At 30.7% G+C, this 26,522-nt stretch overlaps 1 protein-coding gene across 1 annotated transcript; it reads left to right on the forward strand.

Moving 5' to 3' along the window:
- Positions 1 to 6,609: 6,609 nt before the first annotated feature.
- On the forward strand, positions 6,610 to 26,182 carry LOC127734101 (elongator complex protein 3). The gene is made up of 17 exons (XM_052243734.1): positions 6,610 to 6,711; positions 8,295 to 8,403; positions 10,932 to 11,022; positions 11,753 to 11,800; positions 12,231 to 12,301; positions 12,813 to 12,876; positions 14,264 to 14,332; positions 14,892 to 15,046; positions 15,763 to 15,843; positions 16,405 to 16,485; positions 17,822 to 17,948; positions 19,514 to 19,586; positions 21,665 to 21,785; positions 22,889 to 23,045; positions 23,469 to 23,696; positions 24,627 to 24,708; positions 25,492 to 26,182. The coding sequence occupies exons 1-17, from the start codon at positions 6,690 to 6,692 to the stop codon at positions 25,563 to 25,565; spliced, it is 1,653 nt and encodes a 550-aa protein (XP_052099694.1). The 5' UTR covers positions 6,610 to 6,689; the 3' UTR covers positions 25,566 to 26,182.
- The last annotated feature ends 340 nt before the right edge of the window (positions 26,183 to 26,522 follow it).

Raw genomic sequence — 26,522 nt, forward strand, 5'->3', positions numbered from 1 at the left:
CAGTTAAATAGTTATACCTAAAAGTGTAATAAGTCTATTAGCATACATTATTTTTGTACATATAAAATTGTGAAAACCTTAATGATATTTTTTTCCCCATCTATTTCTGTTGAAATTTTATAAGTAGAATTAACATTGAAATATTTTTAATATCAGCATTTTCAATGATCAAATAAAATCATGAAAATGGAGATTTCAAACCTCCAGCGTCAGGATGAACAGAAAATAGTTTAAACTTTCATTTAGAGTTATTTTCCTAATGCTTGAAGATTAAAGGTTTGGTTGGCTTGCTTGCTTTGTTTGTATAAATGTTTGCTCAAGCATTGGAATTACATCTGCAATCAAAAGATAGGCGGGGCTTCAACTTATATACATTATACTTAAATGTTATTGGGTGTTAAGTAAAATGCAGAGTATAATGTATACAAGCTGAAGCCCTGCCTATCAATTGATAACAGATGTCAATCTTAATTACCATGCTTGAGTAATCATTTATACAAACAAAGCAAGCAAGCAAGCCAACCAAACCTTCAAACTACAAGCATTAGGAAAATAGCTCTAAAGATATTTTGGAACTGTGTATGCTAAATACATCTGGCATCTACATCTTATCATATATACAGGAAAAGTTTCAGAAACAAGGCTGTTAAATAATAATGTTCAGCATATGATGTGTTGCAAATAAGCAGTCTGGTGAATTTCAGAACATGTGTGACTAGTACCTAGTTGCCTTTTAACACTTGTCATTTCACGATATCAATAATAAATATACAGTCGATAATTTTTTCACACAGTGACATATGCAGCTGTGGTCATCGAAGCATGGTGGGTGACAATCTAATTAAAAATTAAATCTCTGTTCACTAATTTTTTCATGCTTCTTCCCTGAGCGAATGGGGAGATTTAATTTTAAATAGATTGGGTGGCTGAAATTGTTTTGTAGTGGGACACCTATTCTTAAATAGTCTTGGAAAACACTGTATGCACATTACAGCAAAATTTTCAAGGGGCAAGTGCAAGTCCCTGAGGAAAAGCCTATCCTCATAATAATTTAGTCACAATTCTGGGCTAGTGAAATTCATTTTTTCCACGGTCTTTTGAACATTATTTCGGAAGAATGTCCAGTGCACAATGTCTGCTGTATCGTGTCATTATTGTGCAGACTTGGGGTCAATTACATTGGAATGTAATTAATTGAATTACACATTACATTGCAAAAATGATCAATTACACTAATTACCATTACACAGTTTTGGCAATGTAATTTATTAAATTACAATTACTTTACCAAAGTAATTAATTAAATTACACATTACATTTTATCAGAATTGTATAAACCAATATGTTATGTACAATGTAAATATATAAAACTTGTCTCAAATTTAGCCCAACAATGTTAAATCTTCTTCCCTCAGCTTAATTTGACCTCTTGATTCTTTATATATATATATATGGCATGAGCCAAGGCTCCGTGTTGAAGACCATACTTTGAACCATAATGGTTTACTTTTATAAATTGTGACTTGGATGGAGAGTTGTCTCATTGGCACTCATACCACATCTTCTTATATCTATTGTAAGCTTATGTGACAATTTGGATGTAAAGTATTTTCATTTACTTGATAACTGGTATTTTTTGTCAGCTATTGTCTTTCTAAACTTTTCAATTTTAACTATTGCCAAGCTACATTTGTATATATGTGTCAAAGGCAACAAACATCACTATGTCTTTTTTTTTTTTTTTTTTGCATTTTGGTCAAATACCATTGCATTTCCATTAATTAAGGTAGCCAACTTAGGTTGTTAACTTATTTTCTTCTCATTTTTAAGAAGAAGGATTTCTTTGTACATTGTAATTTGATTAAAAAGTTTTATATAAATTACAAATTTATTTTGTTCTATAAAAATTTCAAAAGAAATATAGTTGTCATAACATTGAAAATAATTGAAGTTTAATGCTTCATATATTTGTATACATCTGCTAATTAGATAAAATACATGTAATAGTTTACATTATCCCTAGGCTGTTTTACACACATATTAATCAGACTAATTGCCATTTGTTTTTACAGCTGATAATTTTATTTCTATAAACTTATTGTGTATACTAATTTGACAAAATTAGTGTGTGCAAGGATTTAAAATTTTTTACCTTCATGTAAGTCACAAAGTCAAACTTCCAGATATTTTAGAAGTACATTGATGGCAATTTGCTCTAAAAGTTTCAATAGGAATTGTTGGTTTCTCATTAATATATGTGAATTAAATATTATTTTACAATTAATATAAACAGAATTTCTTATGATTAACATAAAAAATTACATGCACATGTAAATGAAATGTAATTGAAAAGTAATTTAGCATTACATGCTTTTTTCAATGTAATTAATTAAATTACCATTACATGTAATTTAAAAAATGCTCAATTACACATTACATTCAATTACATGGAAAATTGTAATGCATTACACTTAATTACCATTACATTTTCAATTACCCCATCTCTGTTATTGTGTTTACATTATATCGTATCTATACCTTGTGTTTACTTCATTCTCATCGTAAACATTGTGATGTTGACAATAGCTGTGTTTACACATTTCACATCATAGACATCGCAATATTGACAATAGGGACTCAACATTGTGTTCATATTGTATACCAAGTCTTTACCTCTGTGTTTACATAATAGACATCATGATGTTGACAATAGCTAGTCAACATCGTGTTTATATTGTATACTGAGTCTATACCTTTCTGTTTACATCGTTTACATCATAGACATTACGATGTTGACAATATCCTGTGAACATCGTGCTTATATTGTTATCCAAGTCTTTACCTTTGTGTTTAAATCGTTCACATCGTCAACATGGAGATGTTGACAATAGCTAGTCAACTTTGTGTTTATATTGACTACTTAGTCTATACCTTCTTACTCTTGTTATCATGCATTTCTGTTACATCTCCATATAAAAATTGAGAAATATGGGAAATCCATCCTTGATAAAAATGTACGCAACTTTTTTAACTAATTGCACTTATTTACTTAAAATTTACTAACTTACTGTTAATTTATTCTTTTAAGGTTGCAAAAGAGTATGCAGATACTGAAGATAGTACAATATGCAACACCTTAAAGGAGAAAGGTCCATCAAAAAAGTGTAAAACTGCTGGAATTTTGCCTCAATACATAATTGTGGAATAATAAATGGAATAAAAGAATTGTTTGGCTGTGAATCATTTACTCAAGTGTATTTGTTTTTGGTTTGTTGGCCAAGGAATTATTGCATTTTCCAAACCTGTTGGCATATGATAATTGATTGTCATTTCAAAAAAAATTCAAACTATCCAGAGCAAATAAAAGCCACTATTCACAATTTCTAGCCACGTTGAGAATTGTTGTAGACAAAATGCACTTTGCAAACCATGTAGACAAATTGTTTCAACGTAATGTAAATCCATACACAGATGAACAATTCAAAAACATCAACACAGAAGCATTGGAACAGACATTCCAATTTATTGAGAAATATAAATATGCCACAAAACATATGTTACATGAAAAATACAATTTGTATATGTTGAAGATTTCTAACATGTTTCATGGGGACCGACTGGTAAGAAATAGAGTTTCTAGTGACTTCTATTTAAGATGGTCAATCATGGAAGTGACACTACTGGTGTTGTGGTACCTGTTGGTGACAGAGCGTGCTGCCCTTCTCTGTACTTTTTAGATGTTGTTTTTTTGTTTTTAGGTGTTAGACCAAACTGAAGAGCAGTATTCTAGGTTTGAACATACCATAGATTTATAAGCCAAACTTTTTGTTTCTTCTTGGTTTATTTTTAGGTTTCTTTTTAAAAAGCTTAAGATCATATTTGCTTTAGCTGTAATGTTGTTTATATGAGTAACCCAAGACATGTTGTTGGATAAGGTGATACCAAGATATTTTGCTGTGTTGAGGGATTCTAAAATGTGGCCTTTAAGTATATAGTTATGTTTGTATGGTGACTGTGATCTTGTTACAGTAAGTGAATTGCATTTTTCTGGGTGAAATTGCATACCCCAAGTCTGTTCCCATTTGGCTAGGCAGTCTAGGGTCATTTTGTAGGATGTTACAATCTTGCTGATTTTTAATTGTTCAGTATAAGATACAGTCGTCTGCAAACAAGCGTGTTTTTGATGTTACTGTTGCAGGAAGATCATTTATGAAAATCAGGAAAAGAAGAGGACCCAAGACTGAGCCTTGAGGCACCCTACTGACCTCAGGCATTTGCATACATATTTGAAATCTCAGGTCATAACGCGTACGAACTTTTTCGAGCTGAATTTCAGTATTTAGGGGACATTTTCCAAAACATGTCCACATGGTTAAGTAATTTAAAATTGTACATTTCATTATTTCATTGCACTAAGAGGCCATTGATAGATTTGTGTTACATTGCCTTTATTCCTGTTCATATTCAGTCCATGACATACAATGTGCCAATTTGTGTTTTCTTTGCATACATTTACACACCATATCAGAGGTTGATATTAGAGTATAATAAAATAAAGTTAAACAATTAAAGAAAGTACATGTATAGATGAAAAAAGTAATTTTCAAAATTTTTATTTTTTAACTGTTCTAAGGTAGAACAATAATTAAAAGTATTATTCTGATATGTTTTTGCATTCAATTCATTTTAGATTTAATCTTTTTACAAAAAAACATAAGTTTAAAGAGTATATTGTGAATTGACAAAAAAGGGGAAGTAATTCAAATTGTTTTTAAAACAACTTTGAAATGCACAAATTATTTATGACCTAAAGCTAAGGTAATTGGTGTTAATTAACAGTGTGTTTGACACCAAAGCTGTCAAGTTAAGCCATGCACTGAAATGGGTCACTTGAGCTGAGTTTACACAGCTAGTTGAACTTCTTGTCCAGGAAGAATTACGAATTTGGCGGTATTTTAAAGAAATCAGTTTATATCTTATCAGTCTGAAGGCTTAGGAATCTGGGTGAAAACGGGTTATTTTTCCGAATTCCAGGGTTATTTGGTCACCCGGCGGGTGTTCCGGGTGACCCCTCAGAATTGTGAAAATCTCGGGTCACACCCGCAGGATCCGGGTCAGTTGACAGGTATGGCATTTGACCAGATACCTCCCCATCTAGGGCAACCTGTTGCGTTCTATTATTAAGGAAGGCTGATACCCAATTCAAGGTATTTCCCATTATGCCATAATTATCCATCTTCCTTAATAATTTTTTGTGAGGTACCTTGTCAAATGCCTTGGAGAAGTCTAAAATTATAAGGTCTGTTTGTATGCCGTTATGAAGGTTACTGAGTAGTTCGTGACTTAATGTAAGAAGTTGTGTTTCACAGCTGCATTTTGCTCTGAAGCCATATTGATTGTCCACTAGTATGTTATGTGTGTCCAGATATATTAGTATGTTACTTACTACAATGTGTTCTAGTAATTTGCAGCATATACACGTTAGGGAGACAGGCCTGTAGTTACTGGCTAGGTATTTTTCGCCTTTTTTAAAAATGGGAATTACATTTGTCTGTCTCCAGTCTGATGGTACATCTCCCTTCAAAAATGATGTGTTAAAAATGAAAGTGAGATGTGGTGCGAATTCAGATGCAAATTGTTTTAGGATGGGTGCTGGTATTTCATCTGGACCTGTGGCTTTAGATGGATCGAGATTTTTTAAGAGTTTTTCTATACCATTTGATGTTACATGTATTTCTGACATAGATGGATAGTTGTCTGTAAGTGTTGGTATTTGTTCATTGTCATTTTCGGGTGTAAAAACAGAGTGGTATTGTTTATTAAGTATTTCAGCTTTTTGTTTTGTGTCATCTATCAGCATACCCTCAGATCTTAACGGTGCAACTCCTGAACTGTCTTTTTTTGTGGATCTGATGTAATTCCAATTTTTTTTCTGTTTTTGTGTAGTTTCTGGGCTTTCGTCATAGCAAATGATGGTTTCTAAATAAGTCCAGTAGCCTTTTCTTCTTCTAAAGTTCTTCCGGTAAGCGGCCACCGTCAACTGGTTGACTATTCTGCCACATTTTGGAGTGAGCGCATGAAATATTTTTGAAATTTATTAAACAAAAAGAGAATGGGTGCAATTTAATATATATACAGGTGCAATTAAAAACATGGCATTTAATCTAATGACGGAGCTGAGCCTTGTCTCTTTCTGTAAATTCTGAAGTAGGTTTTTTGTTTCCCTGTGTCGACAATATTGTTTTTACATTGTGCACTGCACATGAATGTTATTTTGTTCTGGAACTGTACCTGCTATATTCAACGATTATTGTTACGGAGTAATAAACAAAAATGTAATCGTAAGACGTAGTATTACCTATTTTTTTCTTAGAAGAAAAAATAAACAGGTGTTTGATTTTCACTTCCGGTTTAAATTATCTAATAACCCAAAATATCTGTGTGAAAATATTTACATATTTATTTGCCGTTTTCATCTCTTTCTTAAATAAAAAAAGACAATGTTCCGTAATTGTTGATATATAATGATACAAAACCAGTGTTATTTATTTAAAAAAAAAATGCAAATAAATCATTGCGTTGGTATTTGATTATATTTTGGGATTTTAGATATACCTTAAAAATGTAAACACACATGTGTGAAGTGAAATATGTTGCAATAAGTTTATAATACACCTGTGCTCGCAAAAATGGGGAAAAATAAGGCTAAAGGTTAATATTAAGTTTTTTGTATATAATTATAATACTAAAAAAAATCAGTAACTTATCAGGGAGCATTGACTTAGATAATAAATGTATTATTTACAATATTTTACTAGAGACATATATCTTGGCAAAAAACACAAAAGACAAACAACAGTAGACAAAACACAACATAGAAAACTAAAGACTGAGCAACACGAAACCCACCAAAATCGGGGGTGATCTCAAGTGGCTTGAAGTGCTCTTGAAGGGTAAGCAGATCATACTCCACATGAAACACCTTTTGTGAAGCTAATGTAAGTACAAATCCGGTGATAAGCCTAACTCAGTAGGTCACCTTTCGGGGAAAAGAAGACTGGATTGTGGTTACAACAATCATTGTCGTGATGACAGGGTAATCTCTCTTGTAAATTATCCTCTCTTGTAAAATTATAATCACTAATGTAGTTTCTCCGTTGTACTTAAATTATGGTAGGTTGCGATTTAAAAAAAAAAATAATAATAAAGAAAAAAAATGTATTTAGAAAAAATAAAAATTTTAAAAATTGTATAATCAGGTAATTGAATTGACATGAAAAAAAATAAAAAGAATGTCTATTAAATTATCCACTAAAACGGTTTGTTTCCTCTATGTACTCCGCTAATAATTGAACGACATTTTCTGCATTTGGCATATTGATTGTTAATAAATTGTCTAAATCTGTTGGAATTTGACCTGTTATGAAGTAAATTTGATGAAATAATTTGTCTCTATAGCATCGGAATAGAGATCACATTCAAAAAGGTAGTGTTGTACATCTTCTTTTTGTTTGCAGTGATCACAGGTTTCAGAATTGATGTGTTGGTTTATTATAAACTGGTATGCATTTAGTTTGGAATAACCTGTTCGTAAACTTGATTATGTTGTACATTCTTTTTGTGAAACGGATATTCCACAACGGTCAACCAACTACTACTGTGGCGTTCGTATAAAAGAAATGCACTTCAAATTGGTGTTAAAGGGCCATATAAAATTGTATTTGCATAATATAAATATCTTTGTCCCCATTATTCAATATATAGATAAACCTTCATTTTTGTTGACATCCTGACTACACTTCTAACATAAGACATTGTAATGATATTATATTGGTCATTTAGGGTTGAGGCCTGCTTTGCTGCATCTTTTGACGACTGGATCACTATTTTATTCCTGACTATATTAGCATAGCCTGGGATCCAACATAGGGGGCCATGTCTCAGGAGTGTCCCAATGCTTTCCTTAATGTCTATAATGGTTACAATGTAGTTAGTTGATTTCCAATTAAGATTCAGGATGCTAACAGCTGTGAATTTACCAACTCTATACAACCCCTTATTTTACTATACATACTTAAATAATTTCAGATCACATCACATTCAAGTCATATAGCATTACATTACCATGATGCTAACATTGTCTGGGGAGAATACCTTGTATTGTTATATGTATAAGTATATATGCATTTGTATTAGTAGCAAAGCAAATTTATCTGTTGACAGAAATATGTGTATATCAACATAAAAAGATGTTTTTACTGATGAAAATTACATCAAATATTCTTTTTCTTTAGGAAATTTTGCTGGATTTTCCAGAGAAGAACTTCTGGTTATGACAGTAACAGAGATTGTGAATCAGTTAATACAAGCACATGAACAGAACAAAGATGTTAATTTAAATAGGTAATCAACTTTGGGCTTTTCAAGTGAAAAAATGTAAGGCAGGTTTTAAGGCTTTTTAAAGACCTACCAACCATACAATTTTATAGAAAAAATTGAAGTGTGATTATGATAATAAATTGTAAGAAAGATAAACTTGTATTATTATAAAAAAATGTCCTCTAACTCCCCTACCCAAAGTCCCATACATTCTATTCTGGAAGAACCATTAGTTGTATTGACACATGTATTTGACCTAATTAGGAACAAACTATCTTATATTATCTTACACATGTACATATATATTTTAAATAACAAGGAATAGTATCAATGTAATCTGTCTCTATTGCTGGAATAAATAGTCTTCAGGGCTGTCCTGACTAGGAGCTGTACATTAATAGAATTAATTTCTATCAGGTCAGTCTGTAAGTCTTGATGCTAAAAAGGAATTGAAAATGTTCAGATAAAAAATGTTTATTTTCTGTTGTCCGACCTTATCTACTTCTATTTTTGAATGTTTAAGTAATTTACTGCAACATAAAATCATACAAATGTACAGTCAAGTCTGATAGTTTAGTTCAATTGATAAATCTATACATTTTATTAAAATGAATAATGAATGAAAAAATTACTAGTCAAACTTATAATTTTTATACGGTCGTATATTGGTATGACGTTGGTGTCATCGTCGTCGTTGTCGTCCGAAGACACATTGGTTTTCGCACTCTTAACTTTAGTTTAAGTGAATGGATCTCTATGAAATTTTACCATAAGGTTCAATACCACAAAAGGAAGGTTGGGATTGATTTTGGGGGTTATGGTACCAACAGTTAAGGAATTAGGGGCCAAAAATAAGCATTTTTGTAACTTCCAGACATAACTTGTGTGTTAGTGTATGGATCTGTCTGACATTGTACCACAAGGTTCCATATCACAAAGGGAATGATTGGATTGATTTTGGGGGTAATTGCCTCAAAATTTTAGGAATTAGGGGCCAAAAAAGGGGCAAAAAACAAGCATGTTTCTAGTTTCATGACAATAACTTGTGTGTAAGTCTGTGGATCTTTCTGAAATTGTACTACAAGGTTCCATATCACAAAGGAAAAGCTGGAATTGAGTTTGGGGGTAATTGCCCATAACGTTTAGGGATAAGGGGCCAAAAAGGGGGCAAAAATAAGCATTTTTCTAGTTTCCAAACAATAACTTGTGTTTAAGTGTATGGATCTCTCTGAAATTGTACTGCAAGGTTCCATATCACAAAGGGAATACTTGGATTGATTTTGGGGGTTATTGCCTCAAAATTTTAGGAAGTAGGGGCTACAAAAGGGGCAAAAAACAAGCATTTTTCTAGTTTCATGACAATAACTTGTGTGTAAGTCTATGAATCTTTATGAAATTGTACTACAAGGTTCAATATCACAAAGGGAAAGCTAGAATTGAGTTTGGGGGTAATTGCCCAAAATGTTTATGAATAAGGGGCCAACAAGGGGCAAAAAAAAAGCATTTTTCTAGTTTCCAGACAATAACTTGTGTTCAAGTGTATGGATCTCTCTGAAATTGTACTGCAAGGTACCATACCACAAAGGGAAGGCTGGGATAAATTTTGGGGGTAATTGCCTCAAAATTTTAGGAAGTAGGGGCCACAAAAGGGGCAAAAAACAAGCATTTTTCTAGTTTCAGGACAATAACTTGTGTGTAAGTATATGGATCTTTATGAAATTGTACTACAAGGTTCCATATCACAAAGGAAAAGCTGGGTTTGAGTTTGGGGGTAATTGCCCTAAATGTTTAGGAAAAAGGGGCCAAAAACAAGCATTTTTCTAGTTTCCAGACAATAACTTGTGTTCAAGTGTATGGATCTCTCTGAAATTGTACTGCAAGTTACCATACCACAAAGGGAAGGCTGGGATTGAGTTTGGGGGTGATGAATCATAAGGAGGTTAAAAAAATTTGTGGGGGGATTTTTTTTTCTTTAAAATTTTCCATTTTAAATTGGTTATTTCTGATTTATCTATAAAAGCAAATAATAATGATATGGTTTGAATAGGTAAATTAAAATTTTTTTAAGTTCTTAGACCACATTCATTCTGTGTCAGAAACCTATGCTGTGTCAAATATTTAATCACAATCCAAATTCAGTGCTGTGTCAAGCTTGAATGTTGTGTCCATACTTGCCCCAACTGTTCAGGGTTCGACCTCTGCAGTCGTATCAAGCTGCACCCAGCGGAGCATTTTATTTTACTTAAAAGAGAATTATTTAATGCCCAAATGTTTTCGCTGGAATAAGAATAAGACATTATACTCTGAAGTCTGAAATGTTGTCAGTATTTGATTTTAAAGCCCAGATTACTGGTAGGTGAGACCATGGAAGTACAATTTTTGTTTTAAATACACATAATAGATTTGTTGAATTGAAAGTGGCGAAAATCTTAAACTGTTTAAGATGCAAATTATAAATTGAAAAAAAAAAAATAATGAAAAACAAACAAAAATTTATATTGCATTTAAGAAACTCTTGCTAAATCATTACTTATAATTGCCTTTTCTTTTAGACTCAAATGTAATGTATCAAGTAAATATGGATTACCAAGTCAACCAAGGTTGGTTGATATTATAGCAGCCGTACCACAGCAATATAAAAAGGTATGTATCTAAAGATTTTTTTTTTAACTTATGCAAGAACTAATATCATTGTAGTATATTTACACCATGTTTCTGCCATAAAACCAGTGTTGCAAAACCAGGAATACTGATCAATGTCAAAAAGTAACTTGGACATACCAAATGTGTCTATAATTATCTCCCTTGTTTAACATCAAAATGCAAAGAACAGGAAAAGATGCATATACAATAAGAATGTTGAAAATAAGAAAAAAACATTAAATTCTGTGACTTTGAGTCATGGATGGATACCCCATATCCTTTGTTATACCCCACTTAAGGGCATTATGTTTTTCAGTCTGTGCATCCGTTTGTCTGTCTGTCCCGCTTCAGGTAAAAGTTTTTGGTCAAGGTAGTTTTTGATAAAGTTGAAGTCCAATCAACTTGAAACTTAATACACATGTTCCCTATGATATGATATTTCTAATTTTAATGCCAAATTAGAGTTTTGACCCCCATTTCACGGTCCACTGGACATAGAAATGATAGTGCGAGTGGGGCATCCATGTACTATGGACACATTCTTGTTTTTCTATTAATTTAGTTTTCATGATAAAGAAAACCCACAGAGAACATCAATATTAGAGTTTGATGTATAAATCATTCCAGGTTTTGTCATTAGTGAAAAATAAGGTAAGAAAAAACTTTTCCCTGCCTTCACAGCATCATAGCATTATAATGTTCATAGATGTTAATGCTTTTCTCTTTACAGGTATTGGTACCAAAACTTAAAGCCAAACCAATCAGAACAGCTAGTGGTGTAAGTTCTTCATCAAATTTCTTGACATCAATATTTTATGATGTCCCAGTTGTGGAGTCCTGTTTGCCCATGAAATAATTTCTTGTGGTTATAGGTGTACTCTTTAACAGGCATTCTTGAATTCGTGGGTGGTTTAAAATAATTCATTGTCTTCATTGTTTTTTTCAATTTTGAGTTTCTTTGTCAACCTTTCCTACAAATTATTTTATGTAATAAAAATAATAACAATAACAATGATTGTTTATAAAGGTTAGCACAGTAAAAGTCAGTTACACAAATATTTTGTAGAAACAAGATATGGACTGTTTTCTTTCCAAGATTGTACAACCTTTGTTTACTGAGATGTTCATCTCCTATTTATTTTCCAATGACCTTGCATGTTCTGTCTTTTGGTATAAGAAGGTAAAATTACTTTATTACTTTATTTCAGATAGCAGTTGTTGCTGTGATGTGTAAACCTCATAGATGTCCACATATAGCAATGACAGGAAACATTTGTGTGTAAGTAACATATTAGTAGTCATCTTAAGGGATATTTTTTAAAGTTTAAAGCATGTAGTTGTCTTTGATCTAATAAATAGACTTAGTGGTAGTTCAGTGGTTATTGTTGGTTCATGTCTGTCATATTTGTTTTTCATCTAGGCTGTTTTCTTAATTGAATTGTTTCATATTTTTCATGTTGGGGCCTTTTATAGCCGACTATATGGTATTAGTTCTTCTCATTGTTGAAGGCTGTATGGTTGCCTATAATTGCTTACATCCACTTTATTTGAATTTGGTGGATAGTTGTCTCATTGGCAATCATACCTCCTCTCCTTATTTTTATATTGGTTAGTTCATAAGTATTATTCCTTTTTTCTCCTCAAAAACCTTTTAATATTAAATGATGACCATTATCTGATTGAAATATCTTGGAATAGAAGCAGATGGTACATTTTTTAATTTTAGTGATATATTTGTACAGAGTAAATATAAATATATTATGTATACATTTCTGTTTTTTTTTTTGTAGATATTGCCCAGGAGGTCCAGACTCAGACTTTGAATACTCCACACAATCCTACACAGGATATGAGGTTAGTTGATCTTTCTTCTACTCTTACAGTATTTGGTAGTTGGGACATCCCAGTAAGGTCAAATGTGTCCTTTTATTATCTTTGTATTGCATTTAATCTTGTTTTTTTTTTGGGGGGGGGGGGGGGGGGGGGTAAAAAATGCATATCTTTTTATACTTGATATTGAAGTCTACATCTTTTAATACAAACTTCAGATAAATGGCCTGTATGTACAATCCCCACAATCTCAAGGCAATGCAATTTTGTACCATTTATCTTTTCACTGACCTTTACCTTTGAAATGAAGGTGAACTGATCTTTTATCTCTTTTTAAATTGACTCTGGCCCAAGGCTGTGTTGAGATTTCTCATCACTTTGCATCAGAAGTCTGTTGAAATCTTTAAAAAAGTGCTTTCATTTTGTTATTAAATTGTATGGATTGTAGGTCTTAAATAAAGCCTTCATACCCATCTTAAAATGCTGATTGTTACAAGACTTTAGCTTTATGAAAACAGTGACGTTGTCTCAAAAATTATTGTTGATGTTGTCAATGGCATTCAACTTACTAATTTGCTCTCTGAAATATTAAAAAATTATCCCTTTTTGAGGAAAAAACAATTACCCGGTAGAAAGTTTTCCATTTAAATTTAAAATTAATTTGATTTACTATGGATTCATTTTTATCTCGCCTGCGACGAAAGTAGCGGAAGGCGAGACACAGGTATTGCTTTTCCGGTTGAGACGACAATGTCGTAGTAGGTGTCAACAATTGTTAAGTTTTCTGCTTAAGTTTGTTTGATAGGAACTACTTGTGATAAATCAATGATATTTTGTATGGAGTTGCATTACTATCAGTACATATCAGTTTGATGACTAATGTTAGGCCCTGCTCCCTAAGCCATGGTCCAGTGACTTTGAATTAATTAACAATTTCAATGTGAAGTTTTCTGCTTAAGTTAGTTTGATGGGAACTACTTACAATAAACAACAATATTTTCTTTAAAGTTACATTACTGTCTGTACATCTCAGTTTGTTGACCATTTCCAGGACCTGGCCACTAGTTCATTATCCAGCAACTTTGAATTAATTAGCAATGTTGCTGTCCATCAGATTGTCTTTTTCTGAAATTTATGCCAACAGGTAAGACATATCTCTGTCGACAGTTTATTATTCCTGTGATACCTGTTTTCTTGGATTTAGTGAATATTGTTTCTCCAAGAATGTAAATGTTGGATGAACTACAAATCTATCTTTAGACTTGTACTGAGATTCTTGCAAAATCACGAAATCAAATATCCTATAAAATGTCATCAATTGACGAAAATTGGTATCCACAAATATAAATTATAATCCATAGTATTTTAATGTAAGGTTATTTATTGTCTTTTACAATGTATATTATTACAGCCAACAAGTATGAGAGCCATCAGAGCTAGATATAATCCATATTTACAGACCAGACACAGGGTTGATCAGGTAATATATATATATATATACCTTCAAGGAGGTGTTATAGTATGATTCGCTATTAAACTTCAAAAACTAGAAAAAATTAAAAAATAAGTTCTTTACAAGCCTACAATAAAAGAAGATAATGATGAAACTTTTTATCTGAGCATTTGCTGGAGTTAAGCTCCAAGATAGAGGGTTAGTGTTTAGCTTAATACACAGAAGCTTGATTGCAGAAACTGCTCCTATCTGTAAGCAACAGTTTACACACCATGTAGCATTGACATAGGAACACTGTTCGATTATTATTTTTATTGGGTTTTGTGTATTTTGAAATTATTATATTCAGCCTGTGAAGAACAGTAGTTCAGAAAAAAAATCCCACTCAGACTAACATTCTATTCATTGTGAAATAACCAAAAGAGAAGTAACTAGCTAACTAGCTGTTGTATACAAATCTCAGGGTAATATTTCTGTTGGCCTCAAAAGAGATGTGAAATCATGCACCTGAATGTCTGACATTATTTTTTTGTTTTGCGAATATATTGATTTGTAGACAATGTTAAATACTATTTCTATTTTTTAGCTAAAACAACTAGGACACAGTGTAGATAAAGTAGAGTTTATAGTTATGGGTGGTACATTTATGAGTTTACAAGATGAATACAAAGATTATTTTATCAGAAATCTCCATGATGCTCTGTCAGGACACACCAGTAGTACAGTTGATGAAGCTGTCAGGTAAATAAATATAAATCATGTCCAAGAATAAATTCATTTGTGCTGCATATTTTAATAAGTTGCTTTGTTTAGTTTTGACAAATTCCATTTTGATATATATCACCATTATATTATGCCAGATATATTACATTTTATACGACAACTGTGCTATTTGTGTTGTCAAAATTACATTGACTGTATATTCATTTGTGTTATACAGTCCCACCTGGTTTTTAATGTTGACAATGCATTTCTGTAGAGTTTTATTTATGACATACTAATAAAAGAACCCATTGGAAAAAAAGCTGTATGACTTTCTTGAGTTTATTCTTGGTTTAAAATATTCAGTATTTGGTTATTGAAGTTTCAATGATCAATCAAAGGTTTTATGTTATACTTTTAATTGAGTAATTAATTTTTATTCATTGTGTATACTGTTAATATTTTATCCCAAATATATTTTACCTTATACAATTTAACGTGGAGTGACTGCTCCCCACCTACAAAATCACCCCTTATTTAGACAAACTGGCTATTTGGTATAGTAATTATTTTATAAGGTTTAGTTAGGATTTATCTCCATATTTAGACTGTTATTAATAAGCAGATCATCTAAATCAGATGTGGAGGAATAAAAACATCAATGAGTTAAAAAAAAAAAAAAAGGTGATGCTAGATATCATATTAAGAAACTGAAATCCTACTGCTTACATCCATTTCATTTTTTTTTAATTTAGATATTCAGAGAAGAGTATGACAAAGTGTATAGGTATCACCATAGAAACAAGACCTGACTATTGTCTGAGGAAACACATCAGGTATTAGTTGAAACAATTTTATTTTTTAAATTTAAAAATAAGGAGATGTATTATTGCTAATGAAATAACTCTCCACCAGAGATCAAATGATGTAGAAGTTAACAACTATGGGACACCATACAGACTTCAACAATGAGTAAAACCCATACCTCATAGTAAGTCAGCTTTTATTTTTAATAAAATTACAAAACAAAAGTAAATTATTAAAAAAATTATGGATGACTGATGAGATGTAGAAAAATCTTAATATGCATTCAGTGTTTAGGTCATGAATGCATATGTTTCATACTGCAAGCAAGGAGACACGTTAATTGTCTTATTTGGTAATACAAATATAACAAATTCTGATAATTTTCAGTTGACATAGTTGATAGCTTAGTTCATAGCTGTAGTATTGGGGATTTTAAATTTAGTTTAAAATGGCTGATTTTTATTTTGCCAGTTTGAAATTTTAATTAAAATGGGGGAAAAACATTTAAAAGTGGTATTTGAACTCCGATACCACCAAAAAGCTTTGAAATAGATCTTCTTTTGTTTGTTTAATGTTGAGAATATTTTTAGTGACATGTTAAAGTATGGTTGTACCAGGTTAGAGATTGGTGTACAGAGTGTCTATGAAGATGTAGCTAGGGATACTAATAGGTAAAAGAGTAAGGTCAATGAGGCCCTTGTTTGGCCCAAATATTAGTGCAAATTAAAAAGTTTCCATACATATTCTGAAACTACACAAAGGTACAAGGTGTTCAGAAAATAAAAACAAATTTCACATTTAATGAGTTACCATGGCAACAAACCATGACGAATTTGTATATTTGGTAAAATGACTTGATTTTCCTTGTTTTACATCAACTTTTAAGTATATATTGGATAAAAAAAAATGTGCGCACCCAAGAAACAACTTTATATTTGGTGAGATTATGTCAATAGTTATAATAAAGCTTCTCTTGCATAATTTTGTTGTTTCTTGGCTTTGCACAATGTTTCCACAAAAGAAATAACGTTTGAAAACTGCATAAATTCTGCAGTTTTCTTTGTTTTCATGAAAACAGTGCATATTATGACGTAATTGTGATGTCATAACATCAAAAATCTTATGTAATTCTTTTATATGTTTCCAAACATTATGTATAAATTTGAAATTATTCTTAAAACTTTTTTATTATCTTTAAATACTTCTTTATTACGGTGGATTCATTTGATTTCGATGGTACCAATTTACGAAGTACAGCTGAAATTGAGAACTAATTAATATGTATGTAAAAATGATGTTATGGATGAATTTCATGTATATAAAAAAGATATGTAGGTTATATGTCAATGAGACAGCAACTAAATGACAAAACAAAACAAAAGACATCTAGAGGGCAGAATACAATCTTCAATGATAGACTGGTATATATACATTATATTAAGGTCTAAATCGTCATCAGTTTAAATTTGTAAATATATTAAAAGTAAAAATAAAAAACTGCTATTAACAATTAGTTTTTGAAATTATGAAACAAATTAAGATATGACATAATAAAAGGTACATTAATCACACTGAAAGAATTGTTGAAGACCCATTGCTGGCCTTCGGCTGTTGTCTGCTCTTTGGTAGGGTTGTTGTCTCTTTGACATATTCCCCATTTCCATTCTCAATTTTATTGTAGATTGAAGCTAGTTGAAGAAAATTTTATATAAAGTTTATATTATCTAAGAATGATACTTTGTCAATGAAAATATCAAGATATGCACAATTGACATCCTTATCAACAAATGTGGCTTTTAGTACTGGTCTTTTAAGTTATGAGTGAGGTTAAAGAAAAAATTCATCAGTATAAAGTGAGTGTTTTAGATATTTTAGTGGAAATTGTAAACTACACCTCTTCAGTTATGATTTAAAGGTGAAATACAAAGTTTTTATCATTCTTTATGTTACTCAAATGATGTCACAATCAGATTTTATTTTTCATGTGATTTTACATTCTATTTACAGAGGTCATACTGTTAAAGCAGTGTGTGAGTCATTTCAGATGGCAAAGGATGCTGGGTTTAAAGTTGTAGCACATATGATGCCTGATTTACCTAATGTTGGATGGGAAAGAGATATAGAACAATTTATTGTATGTTTCTAATAGGAGAATATTAACAAACACTTTGGATTGGTCTCTTGATTTCCAAGTAAAATCCAGAAATGTTGAAACTCAAAATGATCTCTTATTTTAATTCAAGAGTCAATTGTCATGACAATAAAAAGTTAAACTTGGTTCAATAATTGTGTCTAAACATCAAAAGAGATCTTGACCTTGTCATGATTGTGGACCTTTTATATGACCTCAAAAATTTGTGGCCGTATAATGGTATGGTGATGTCATTGTCGTTGTCTGAAGACATTTGGTTTCCAGACAATAACTTGAGTTGTATAAGTGTATGGATCTCTATGAAATCATACCACAAGTTTCCATACCACAAAAGGAAGGTTGGGACTGATTTTGGGTGTTATGGTTCTCACCTTTTAAGAATTTTGGGCCAAAAAGGTTCAAAAACAAACATTTTTCTGGTTTCCAGACAATAACTTGAGTTTAAGTGTATGCATTTGTATGAAATTGTACCACAAGGTTCCATACCAAAAAGGAAGGTTGGATAGACCTTGGGGATGATGGTAATTTTTTTAAACTTTGTTTGAATTGCTTATTTCTGAACAATTTCATTGGGGTTTAAATAATCTTGAAATATTGGGGTTCTTTAATATGCTTAATCATTACCTGATGACTAATGAACCTCAACTACCATACACATCCAACTGTACCCCACTTGTAACAATATTCAAACACCAAAATATTATTAATTAATTTAATAAAAGGTTTCCTACCAATTACAGCTTAAACTAAATTCCTTTATGGAGCATTTTAAAAAATTAGCTAATATTGTACATTAATAAATAAATAGATAAAATTCTTGGTGTACTTTGATATGCTGAATCTAACCATGTATTTAGATTTTGGATATTAGACCATAATGGGTAAAAGTCCAATTTCAAATTTTTCAGTTCTTTGACCATATTCATTCTGTGACAAAAACTTTTGCTGTGTCAAATATTTTATCACAATCCAAATTCAGAGCTGTATCAAGTTTGAATATCAATACTTGCTCCAACTGTTCAGGGTTCGACCTCTGCAGTTATATCAAGCTGCGCCCCACGGAACATTTTATTTTAAAATGAAATATGTTTATAACTTCATACAAATAAGCAAAGGAGCAGATCAATAGGTTGTTTTGATTGTAAAACTATTTTGTCAGTGCCTACTCTGTAGATACATAGCAAAAAATTGCTTTCACTAATTTTAAGAATATTTTAGCAATATTAGTATTCCTTCAAAAACTTCTAAAAATACAAGATCCATAAAAGAGAGAAGTTTTTAAAGACTTTCCATAGTTGCCTTTTAAAAATTAATATGAAAATGTATTGTTTTTCAGACTTCATAAATTTTTTCATAGACTTGTTTTAATAAGATTGTCTCCCCTTTTTAGTTTAAAGTCAACATTTTTTAAGTTGTTTTAAAAAAATGTTGACTTTAAACTAAAAAGGGGAGACAATCTTATTAAAACCATTATTAGTTAGGAAGTAGAAAATTGGCATAAAAAGTGTTGGAAGAATACCAAAATATGAATGTTATGTCATTTTTAGGAATTTTTTGAGAATCCTGCATTTAGAGCTGATGGTTTGAAGATTTATCCTACACTAGTCATAAGAGGAACAGGTATGGAAATACTTCATATATATCTCTAATACAAGAATTATATCTATCTCTAATACAAGAATTATATCTATCTCTAATACAAGAATTATATCTATCTCTAATACAAGAATTATATATATCTCTAATACAAGAATTATATATATCTCTAATACAAGAATTATATATATCTCTAATACAAGAATTATATATATCTCTAATACAAGAATTATATATATCTCTAATACAGGAATTATATATATCTCTAATACAGGAATTATATATATCTCTAATACAGGAATTATATATATCTCTAATACAAGAATTATATATATCTCTAATACAAGAATTATATATATCTCTAATACAAGAATTATATATATCTGTAATACAAGAATTATATATATCTCTAATACAAGAATTATATATATCTCTAATACAAGAATTATATATATCTCTAATACAAGAATTATATATATCTGTAATACAGGAATTATATATATCTGTAATCTGTAATACAAGAATTATATATATCTGTAATACAAGAATTATATATATCTGTAATACAAGAATTATATATATCTGTAATACAGGAATTATATATATCTGTAATACAAGAATTATATATATCTCTAATACAGGAATTATATATATCTCTAATACAAGAATTATATATATCTCTAATACAGGAATTATATATATCTGTAATACAGGAATTATATATATCTCTAATACAGGAATTATATATATCTGTAATACAAGAATTATATATATCTGTAATACAGGAATTATATATATCTCTAATACAAGAATTATATATATCTCTAATACAGGAATTATATATATCTCTAATACAGGAATTATATATATCTCTAATACAAGAATTATATATATCTCTAATACAAGAATTATATATATCTCTAATACAGGAATTATATATATCTCTAATACAGGAATTATATATATCTCTAATACAGGAATTATATATATCTCTAATACAAGAATTATATATATCTCTAATACAAGAATTATATATATCTCTAATACAAGAATTATATATATCTCTAATACAAGAATTATATATATCTCTAATACAAGAATTATATATATCTCTAATACAAGAATTATATATATCTCTAATACAAGAATTAAGCATCCAATGGTTCGTTCAAAATTTGTCTAATGTCATTTGTTTTATACTGGCATAGAAGGTATTGCAGAGATAGTGACAAAAACTTGAGAAAACAGTACAAATATAACACGATTTTACATTATTTAGGACCACTTAATTTATGAAAATATTGGAGTTTGGGACTTTATTGTCTGTGCTGGTTGTAATTTTAGCCATATTGTTATTCTTATTCCCCATATTAAGATAAAACAAATAACTGCATTGTTTGGTTTGACACTTGAAAATTTACTCACAAATCTTAATGGTATCTTTTGTTTACTACATTTCCAGTTAAAATGCAGTCTCTTTATGGCAACGATGGTGAGAGTTCAGATTTAACACCATTGAAAATATCAGCATTGAGCTTCTCATAGATACTCTTTTTCATTAGAATCTGTTTCTGGCCAATTGCACATCTCTCTGTATGCAGTTGGTTTGCCGACTTTTGTTGATGTTTTCATTCCGAATGGAAGTAAAATCATGCTGGTTTTTTCCTTCATATTTGATATCAGATTTATGGTAACTTTTTGGAGAAAAAATACCTTGGAATTGAATATTATGATATCTTTTTTCATACATTTTGTTAAGAATTAATTGCATTGTTGCATTGTATTTGGTATGTAAAAAGATGAAGACAAGACTCTTAATATATAGTATGTGCTTTTCATCAGTATCTTTACAATCCTATGAAAATTCAAAAAAATATTTCATTTTCTCTCAAGTTCTATATAAAATCTACACAGAATTAAAAATTACTGTTGAATCGATTGAAAGTGTTATGGTTGTTGCCTTGGAATCACATGTGTTTTACAATTCATCGTTGTAAAGTTTTAGTTTTGAAGAAACATGTATGCCTAAGGCAGGCTCATTAAATGGATTTTATGGAATATTCCAAACAATGTGATTCTTATTGAAATATTTTTTATTTCAGGGTTGTATGAGCTTTGGAAGACAGGAAGATATAAAAGTTATCCACCCAGCACACTGGTAGATCTGGTGGCTAGGATATTAGCTCTTGTTCCTCCTTGGACTAGAGTTTATAGAGTTCAAAGGTTAAGTTATTGAAAGAACATTGTTCAAAAACAATATTTGCCTTGTCAAATCAATAAAGTAGAAATGATACTAAAGTTTAGGCAGAAAAACATTCAATTAAGGAGAAAGTACAATCAAGGGTGAAATTGGTACTAAAAATAAAAATTTCTTCAAGACAAAGATTTATTTTGTTTTTGATAATTGATAATTAATTAATTTGCACTCATTTAGATGCTGAGTTCTAAAAAATATTGACCTTTGATCTTCAATTTAATAATTGATTCCTCCACAGTGAAATGACAAAATTAGACAAAACATTAACTGTTTGATGAAAACATACTTTGTACATTATATTAACTTTGTTAGAATGTCACTGAAATAAGCTTTTGTTTGTGCTTAAATTAGACAATTCTTCTTTTTGACTTCTTTAACAGTGTCTCTGTAAAACTGTGTCATCAAGAAATTACTGTAGATTCATTCTTATTTGTGGGATACAAATTTTCAGGGAATGTGTAGGTATAGGTGACCTATGAATTTAAATGTTCAACAAACTGAATGAAGTATGAATTTTATAAAGGCTCAAATGCAGACTTTGGCAAATCCATGAAATATATTTTTTTTCAATCCACGAAAAGTTGGTACCCATGAAAATAATTGAATCCAAAGTATAACTTTTTGCCTGTATTCATCTAATTGAAAAACTACTGCAACAATTTTTATCTTTGTTAAATTTACAAGGCCAAATAAGTCGCAAAATGAACATGTTCCTTGTACAGCTTTTTGAAAATGCAACTAATGGACTATATTTTTGGTTGATTTTTTAATTCTTTTTCTTAACATGTTTTATAACAGAAGATGACAATCCTATGATTAACTCAAAGAGTGTGAAATTTGCAACACTAAAAGGAAAAACTCTAGAAATGCCCCTTTTTGGAAGTTGACCTTAAGGCATGTTATCTTAAAAAAAGAAAATTGGTGTTTTGACATGCACATTAGAAAAAGGGGATGTGAAAAATGATTTAAGGATTTCTTGCCAGCTTCTACAAAATTGTTTTAATATCTGTTTCTTCATGATAATTGTGTGCCATTGTGTTTAATCAGTGTTTTTGTCTGTATTTTTTAGAGATATACCAATGCCATTAGTTAGTTCTGGCGTGGAACATGGCAATTTGAGAGAATTAGCCTTAGCTAGGATGAAAGATCTTGGAACTCAATGTCGTGATGTCAGAACAAGAGAAGTTGGTATACAAGAAATACATCATAAAGTCAGACCTTTTGAGGTATGATGCAATAATGCAACTCAGCTGTTATAGTTAATCGATCATTATTATCATTGATAGTCTCTGTTCAATTTTTGTACAAATTTTCTAGAAAATCTGGAGTCTTTACAAAAAGTTTTGGATAGTTTTGGACTGGAATTCTTGTTATGGGGCAAATTTTATTCAGTAAAGAAATGGAATACAGAAGTTCCCAGATAATTTGTTTTCTTGGTCCCATCTCATTTTACACATGTCAGTTACATGATTATGTAAAAAAGTTATGCATAGTTGGCATCAACATCATTAATCAGAAGAAATTCAATTAATATATTTTATGCAGAATCAAAATATAAAGATTTAATCATTATATAGTAGGCAGAACTAATCAGAAGAGAATTGATAAATACATGTATAAAATGAAAAGATTAAAAAATTATATTTTAGGCAGAATTAATCAGGAGAGATTATGTGGCCAATAATGGTTGGGAAACATTTTTATCTTATGAAGATCCAGAACAAGACATTTTGATTGGACTATTACGATTAAGGAAGTGTTCTCCAGATACCTTTCGGCCTGAGTTAAAATCAGGCTGTTCTATTGTACGAGAGCTTCATGTGTATGGTAGTGTGGTTCCTGTACATGCTAGAGATCCAACCAAGTTTCAACATCAGGTATATATACATTTAATACACAGTCCTTTTGGAAGAGCTTCTGTGACTTTGTTTCTTCTAATGTATTGTAATTAAGCATCTAAAAATATTCTCTTTTTCATGTTTTATCTTGTTTGCAATAAATAATGAAATAAGAGAGCTTCAGCATTTTGTCTGTATAGAATTAAGATGTGTTATGATTGCGATTGAAACAGTTATCTATAAAGATCAAAGGAAAAAGATGTGATCAGTTACATCATAATTAGCAATTAAAATATGGTCAGTTTTGTAGAAGAAATACTGCTTTTAAATGCTCTGGCTGTAAGATTCATACATCTCACAAGTAGATTACAAGACCTTCAATCATTTAGCGTTGTCAAAATTTTTACTTTAAAAAAATGTCTGTTTATAGTCTATAATAGAAACAGAAGATTGACACTTCCTTTTTGATATGATGAAGTATTAGCAGCAATACACCTCATTTGCCTGTGAAATATATAGCCCTGTCTCTCCTCAGTCATGCTTTAGTGACTGGCTTTTTTCATGTTTTCTGATAATTTTTCATATTAAGATGATACTTATATGGTAGAACATTGATATTCAGTATTTTTTTTCCAATTACCACCACAAACCATTTATTACAATTGCAAGCTGAAATTTAGTTTCAACTCCTTTGTCATGCCTTAGTGTATTTGGAAATGTAATTTTTTTTCTGATCAGGTGTGCTTATTCACAAGTGTTTATGACAGACCATTGACATTTATTGATTATCATTCTCCATCCCTCTACTAAATACTATATTTAATTAGCAACAAAATAAGCAGTGACTCCTTTCTTTGTTAATAGATTAAGTGGAAATATGACATCGTCAATAAAGCATCTTCAGGTGTGTTTTTATTTTAGTTTTAAACTTAAAAAGAATAAAAGTAAAACACAATGAATTTGTTTCAGGGATTTGGCATGTTGTTAATGGATGAAGCAGAAAGAATAGCAAAAGAAGAACATGGCTCCAGTAAAATAGTTGTCATATCTGGTATGTTAAACAGTGAGCCTTCAATGAACTTATATAAGATATCTCCTCTTTTTATGTCATATTTCTGTAGCTGTCTTCTTGATGGTATATTGAATTAATAATTATCTTCTTGTAGAATTGATGATTTCATGTACATCCTATCTGAAATGATGTGGTCAGTCATCAACGAGCTTTGCCAGAATGATGTATTGAAGTATTTTTGGCTACAAGCATAAAGGCAATTTTCTTTTGATGCTTTAGCTTTTATTTTTAATTGATATTCAAATTTCTTCTCTTTGTGAAACTGTTACGTGAAAACTTTTAAATGTATGAGAAATATTTCATGAAAAGGTTCGCATGGAGATTTTTGGAGTTTAACTCTTTGACATTATGTATATAAAGATATAGATATTTTGATTTATTATACTTCATGTCAAAATGCCAGATTTTGATTGGTTGATAGGAAGGAGACAATTTACTCTATCCCATGGCAAACACTCTATTACCCTTCACGGAGATGCTTGATCTAGTGTGCGCTTTAATAAATATGGATGATTAGTTTATTTCTTTGAATTTGAAATTTACCGGTAATAGACAGTAATAACAGAACATTCAGTATAATAAATTAAATAACACATATCTGAGAGGGTGATAGAGCAGATTGTTACCCCTCGAAAAGACATTGTCAACCTTGGCTTCGCCTCAGTTGACAATGTTTATCGGGGTAACAATCTGCTCTATCACCCTCTCAGCTATGTGTTATTTATATAATGTTTGATTTTGATTTGATATTTGTTATTACAGGTGTTGGGACCAGGAATTATTACAGGAAAATTGGATATGAACTGGAAGGACCTTATATGACAAAATCATTGTGAAAATGACAGATGGATTGTGAAATAAAATCTTAGCAAACTTTTAGGAATGTTTGAGCTCTCAAAAAATTCTTTAAAAAATTCCTAAAACATGTTTACAGAATTTGTCAAAACCACAAACTAAAGTAACCAAGAAAATACATGTTTTACTTGACCCAAGGAAATTGGCATCAACAAAAATATATGAATCCACAGTATTAGATTAATTTACATTGAAATACATGTACACCTGTTTGATGTTTTTTTCACTTCAAATGAAAATATACTGTGATTTTAATCCCTAAAATCAGAAATCTGAAGCTCATTGTACTGTTATTTACTGGGCTGTTCCAGAAATCACAATACAGGGAGTTGGGGATTGCAAGGCACTTTTTTATGGCCATCACTCTTCTAATTGCATTTTACTTTGCATACATAACAACACAATTTGAACTTTGTGACCTGCCCCCACCCATACAAAAATCATTAAAGTGCCTTCCAACCCCCTATATACTATTTTCTGGAATAGCCCTGAGATAATATATGTCTTTCATGTATATCTAAGGTTAATAAGATTGTAAAAATATTCATTGATATGTTACATGCAATAAAGTCACTCAAGTAACAATGAGTGATAGTAGTGTCAGCATTTATATTTGCCATGTCATTTTATACGACCGCAAAAAAAATTTTTTTGCAGTCGTATATTGGTATGACGTTGGCGTCGTCGTTGTCGTCCGGCATCGTCGATGTCCGAAGACACATTGGTTTTCACACTCTAACTTTAGTTTAAGTGAATGGAACTTTATGAAATTTTACCATAAGGTTCAATACCACAAAAGGAAGGTGGGGATTGATTTTGGGGGTTATGGTACCAACTGTTAAGGAATAAGGGGCCAAAAAGGGGCCAAAAATAAGCATTTTTGTAACTTCCAGACATAACTTGTATGTTAGTGTATGGATCTCTCTGACATTGTACCA

The sequence above is a fragment of the Mytilus californianus genome, unplaced genomic scaffold (assembly GCF_021869535.1).
Source record: "Mytilus californianus isolate M0D057914Y unplaced genomic scaffold, xbMytCali1.0.p SCAF_1, whole genome shotgun sequence".
Taxonomy (NCBI): domain Eukaryota; kingdom Metazoa; phylum Mollusca; class Bivalvia; order Mytilida; family Mytilidae; genus Mytilus; species Mytilus californianus.